Below are 6000 nucleotides of genomic sequence, written 5' to 3'. Positions count from 1 at the left end.
AGGAGTATTACTTAAAATTAAATTCTCTCTATAATGACTTCATCACAACTATATTGGTAGGTATTTACAAAATACTGCTAAAAAAAAAAAAAAAAAGAACTGGCAACATACTTGTTTTGTGAAGGGCTGGCATCTTTTCCAACAGTTTGGCCTTTGCTTTACATGGTCTGTTGCTGTTCCATCTTACCAGAAACCAGATAAGTGGGTGAAAGAAAATAAAAAGGATAAATGTACACATTTATTGTAATTCACATACAGCAGAACAAACTAAGGAATCCATTTAACTCCTTGTTTCCCAGTCAAGCTCTTTCTTTTACAGAACTGGACAGCTCACACTTGGTGCGCTCATAAATAAATTGCAGAGAGTAATAAACCCTAATCACGTAAGAATAACTTTGTCCTTCTTAATTCCGTATTAAATTAGTCCATTCTTGCAGTAATCTTTCAGTTCAACTTTAGTTACTTTACTTTGCACCCATTTTTCTGGCCTACCTTCTTCAGGCCTAACTTTGTTGTTACTTTACTAAAATAAAAATGAAATCAAAAACAACTATGAAGAAGAACCAAACACACACTTAGCCATAGCACACTACATGATTTTGAAGCAGTTCAAACCTTTGGTCAGGTTGGTTAAATTTCCTGCACATAGAAAAATCAAAAATTCTTGTGGGTAGCCAAATTCAATCAGATGGTAACAGCATGGCTAGAGAGGTTCACGCTGGACACTGGACAGTCAAATTCTTTTTGTAGCACTGCAGGCTGCAAAGTGGAATCCCAGTCTTTGAGCAGGAGTACTTCTTGAGGTTTGAGCAACCAACAACTCCGCAAAGTGTGGCTGCAGGAACAACACGGGGGGCAGCCACTGAGGGGGTGCAAACACCTTCTGGATAGGAGATCGTCGTTCCATTAAATGAACTGATATATCTAACCATGGGACACTGGGCTTGTTTTGATTTTTTCTCCCGTAGTGTCTTTATTTTAGCTTTGTTGGTTTTAGTTAATCTCTCAATGGTCTGATTCTTATTCTCTTCCGCTTTCTTTGCAGCCTGTAAGCGGCGTTTTCGTGCACGCTCCTCTCGCTTCAGCATCATTTCTTCTGTCATTTCCTTTTCTTTGAAGCCCATTGGTAATTCTAGGAGAGGCTGGCTTTGTTGCTTGTGTAGCAGAGCTCGCTGCAAGATGAAAAGGTTACATAAATTAAAAATCTCAAATCAAATGGTAAGACTCTTTTGGCAATCAAAAGGCTTACAAGTGGCTGCACCTGAACAGATTGCTCTGATGTTGTATTTTTCGATATAGGCAAAATATGCAACATCTAAGAATATGACTGACACAGAGGAACTGGGATATGGGGATCAGAGTAGAATTGGTTTGAAGTGTGTGCTTTATTATTTATTATTAATTACATTTACCACACCAAGGGCACAAACTGAAACGAATGTGTTAAGACCATAAAAATGATTTTGGCCAATTTCTGCATGTAATTTCAGCAAGGATGAATTAATTCTGCCTGGTGTTCTAATGGATCAATGTATGCAAATGGAGAAAAGTGATGGCAATGCAATTTTTTGTTTCTGTCCCTCATTTTGAGATGACAAGTAGATTTCTATTCAGCAACCCATCAGACTCAAGTAGTTAACAACAGTCAAAGTCAATGCCTTTGCTTCACTTAATTAGGATCCTTCTACCTTCTCACTCCCTTACTTCTGCATCTCTGAAATACCTGATAATTATAAGGCAAGAACTAACCCCGGATGGGACGCCAGATCATTTAATACATGTTATACAGATATACCTGCTAGAATGCCAGTGTTCTGTGGTGAAGTAGAACTTTGTAAAAAAAAAAAAAAGGGTCAAACAAATCAATGTATCTCGTGCAATGCAGAGTTCTACTTAGATTAATTACAGAGATATTTACTCTGTAAATCATTACATACCAGTTGCCCTTCCACAATTAAGCAAAATAAAAAAAGAAAACGGTGGACACCACCCAAGGTGCATGTTATTGGAGATGGCAGCTTGCAAAGTAATAAATGGCTCAGTTGTAACTATCCCATCCCAACAGTTTTACATTTATTTTTCTATATCATTTCCGATCATGGCTAGAATAGGAGCACTGTCCCGCACACAGTTATTGAGAAGTCTGTAAGATAGTTCTGGTACTTTAAGTAGGTGCTCGGGATTCATGACTGCAAGGTTACACTATTGACTGCTAGAGGCATTTCTAACCAGAAAACCCCAGAAGTTTCAGAAGTGAGAGTTGACCCCAGACTGTACTAGAAATCGCTCTTCTGGAAAAACCCCCCAGTGAATATGAAGACAGGAGGAATTGACTGGCAGGAGGAGGACAGGCCAGAGTATACTGAGAAAAGGAATAAGTAGAAGGGTACTGGTGCGACAACGTACTATAAGGTGACTCAAGAAAACAGCTGAAGTTTTTTTTTTTAATTAATAAACACCTAATTTGCCTATTGTGGTCTCTTTTAGCTAGTTCAGTTTGGAAATGACTCATGAGGGCCTTTGTTTTCCTCAACAGTTGGACAAAAGATCACACAAAAGTGAGAATTGGATTTTCTGTCCTGAAGTATAAACATAGCAACCTTGACTGTGGTTTTCTAGGTGGTCTATTTGCATTTTAGAGTATGTAATAATGTGTAGAATTCGTAATTGTTACAATATTTTAATGATTAAAATGTGGATGTGTTGAAAAACTGATATGTTCTTAAGCAAAACAGACAAAATGCTGCTTGTACTATCAATGAATCCCAGAAGAGATTAATTTTAAATAAAAATGTCAAGCATTTTCCGAGGCAATAGGTTAGATTTGGGGAAAAATGTTCTTCTAGTATAAGCTCTTGTACACTTTGAAAGTTGCTGCCTTAGGAAAGCTTCAGCCAAACAAAAAACAGAAGCATAAAAGGGGGCTGAAAGCTCGGCAGGTTACCTGTCTTGCAGTAAGCAGTGACTCATCAATCTCCTTTTTCAGCTCTCCATTATCATCCAGCTCTCCTTTCTCTAGGGCATCAAGCCATTTCTCCTCCTCATCTTCAGGAGCTCCCAAAAGGCTCTCTGAGTCCATATCAGGCAAAGGTGAAGGGTCTAAGTTACTGTCTTCATCTGAAACAGTTGACACTTAAATCAGACCTTAGATTCAAAACTGGTGCTCTTTTGAAGTTAAAATGAATTGACTACAGCAGCACTACACAAGCAGTATTTCACTAACAGTAAGAAATGTTTCTGATATATTCTTACTTGTTTATTTAGATAGAGTGGCTACGTTATTAAATACACTTTTCCTACCTTGACAATTCAGTCAGTAACATCATCATATATACAGACAGGTCATTTTTGTGTGAAACTTGGAAAAAACAAGATTTCAAAGATTTCAGCGTCTTTGAATGCAGCGTAGCAGTCAGGGCTACTGGATCAGCATTTTTTGTATCAGAAACAGAAAACCTGCTAAGGCTTTCATGCATGACAGCCAATGACATGTAGAAGACAGATACTGATGGGACTTTTGCAGAATGGACATAGGCTTCTGCCAAGTAATAGTCAAATACAACTTTGCTGATGTGAGAGACAAAACTAGTAGCTTGTAATGACAACCAGCATCCTAAAATATTGCACATCATGTCCGTGAAAAAACATATGAGTTATAGCAGGCTAAGGTGCACAAACACGCTGAAATATTACCTTGTGTAACAAAATTTGTGTTCCACAGATTCACCCTTATGGGAGGACCATGGCATTAAAAAATCTTCAACATTCAACAGACTGCAAACCAAGCATGAGCATGATGACACAGAGCAAGCTGTTCAGAGTAGACATCCACCTGCTAATTTTCAAACACAAGGGGACACAACATGGATTTGACCAGAATCCCTCTTTGACAACTTCTTAAATACACGCCTTGATCAAGTTAGAATGATCTGTGGGCAAGAAGGGGAGGACAAGCTTGAAATCTACTAGATGTCCTTAATAAGGCAGCCACTCACTGTATATTAAGGGTACTTTATTGTTAAATAAATAAACTACAAAAGCACTTTAAATCTGAACATCTTAGAATATTATTAATTACCAAGCCAGGCTCGATACTGCTCAATGGGAACTCCTTCAGTTGGTTCATCATCATCATCCACGATCATTAGCGGTGATGGTGACCGACTCACCTCTGGTACCACTGTAAATGTTGGGACACTAAAAAAATACAAAACATTTCATGTTCACTTAGCTCAAGATCTTGTTTTAAAAAACCAAGGCCCAGCTTTTTCTGTTTTTTTGTCTGTAGGTAATGCAGATCCATTGGTCAGCTAGCAGAAGTCAAGAACAAACTGAAATGGCACAAAGGCGATGAAGGTTTACTTGGATGTGCTGTTACAATTCGCAGCACACACCAACACACATTTTCCAGTGTGCACTGGCAACATGGGGGTAGCAGCCGCAAACAACCAGTAATATCTTAGGAAAAAGTTCTGCCTGGTACATGGATTGAACAGCACTGAAACTTAAGTTTTTGGTGTGATCTACTACAGACCCCTCTTAATCTGAGTAAGACAACTTGACTCTAATACTTCTAATATTCATAAAGCTGGAACAGACACTCTACCACTCATCAGCTGTCTCAGTATGATGTGCTAATAATTGTCCAGGTTAGTCTTTCATTTGACAAGTGCACAAATATGACAATTTACCATTAAGATGGCTGATTAATAAATCTCATTCGGGTATATTGCTACACAAATCTATTATGATACAAACATCAGTTCATAATATACTGTATATGTTCTTAACACAGCAGAGGGAAAAAAAAAGAAATACCAACCAAACCTTATGAAAATCAGAGCTCCTTGTACATAGTGTGTGTAAAAATGCATTAAAACCATTGAAACGACAACCCTAAGCAATCAAAGTAAATTAACATAAGCATATGTGTTCAAATCCACTCACCTACATTCAGAGAGTGGGCAGGACCAGAAGCCAACCACTACAAACACTTACTCATGCCAATTTACAGTCATTAAGCATGTTTTTGGACAGTTAGCAGAAACCATGTTGACAACACAAACATGAGAGGACACATGAAAATCCCACAGAGAATGGAAATAAGCTAGAGTGCAATGTGTGTATCTGGAATTGTCTCATACAACTGGTGCCCTACATGAAAGTCACTCCCAGACCAGATCATGTACTCAAACCTGTGACCTGCTCTCCACCTGAAGCAGGAACAGCAAATGTCTGAGCCATCTCAACTGACCATTCAGGCTTTTACTGGGGGTGCTCAAGTAGTCAAAGGCTTTTCACTTGAGCTCATTTCCACATATTACACAAATTCATCTTAAAACATCTTGTCTTCATGTCCCAACTTCAACACAGAATTTTGCTCAAGTCTTGAATTAGTGCATTTTGCTTGGATGGAGGTTTATTGCCAAGTTTCATGGAAAGTTTTCTACTATTCTACTGTGTTCTAAAATAAGGTTTTGTCTCCAAATAAAAAGAATTAAATTGAAAAAAATAGTATGTTTCCATTATTCATTCACCTTCAAAGGAGACTGTGGAAGATTGTGGGGTTGCTTCCCAGTTCCTTCCTGTGTGAATATCGCTTTGAGTACTGAGAAAAGCACTACAGTAATCCCTCGCTATATCGCGCTTCGCCTTTCGCGGCTTCACTCCATCGCGGATTTTATATGTAAGCATATTTAAATATATATCGCAGATTTTTTGCTGCTTCGCGGATTTCTGCGGACAATGGGTCTTTTAATTTCTGATACATGCTTCCTCAGTTGGTTTGCCCAGTTGATTTCATACAAGGGACGCTATTGGCAGATGGCTGAGAAGCTACCCAACTTACTTTTCTCTCACTCTTGCGCTGACTTTCTCTGATCCTGACGTAGGGGGATTGAGCAGGGGGGCTATTCGCACACCTAGATGATAAGGACGCTCGTCTAAAAATGCTGAAAGATTATCTTCACGTTGCTACTTTCTGTGCAGCTGCTTCCTGAA

At 38.7% G+C, this 6000-nt stretch overlaps 1 protein-coding gene across 1 annotated transcript in view; it reads right to left on the bottom strand.

Moving 5' to 3' along the window:
- Nucleotides 1-225: 225 nt before the first annotated feature.
- Nucleotides 226-6000, bottom strand: part of ino80b (INO80 complex subunit B) — a 43797-nt gene continuing 38022 nt past the window's right edge. Inside the window, exons 3-5 of the mRNA XM_028802233.2 lie at nt 4079-4197; nt 2945-3117; nt 226-1172 (exon numbers count right to left, since the gene is read on the bottom strand). Coding sequence (XP_028658066.1) covers nt 714-1172; nt 2945-3117; nt 4079-4197 — 751 coding nt within the window. The 3' untranslated portion in view covers nt 226-713. The remainder of the gene's footprint in view (nt 1173-2944; nt 3118-4078; nt 4198-6000) is intronic.

Source organism: Erpetoichthys calabaricus, chromosome 5 (assembly GCF_900747795.2).
Source record: "Erpetoichthys calabaricus chromosome 5, fErpCal1.3, whole genome shotgun sequence".
Lineage (NCBI taxonomy): Eukaryota > Metazoa > Chordata > Cladistia > Polypteriformes > Polypteridae > Erpetoichthys > Erpetoichthys calabaricus.
The sequence above is the reverse complement of the archived record's forward strand: the minus strand, read 5'-3'. Positions and strand labels throughout refer to the sequence as shown.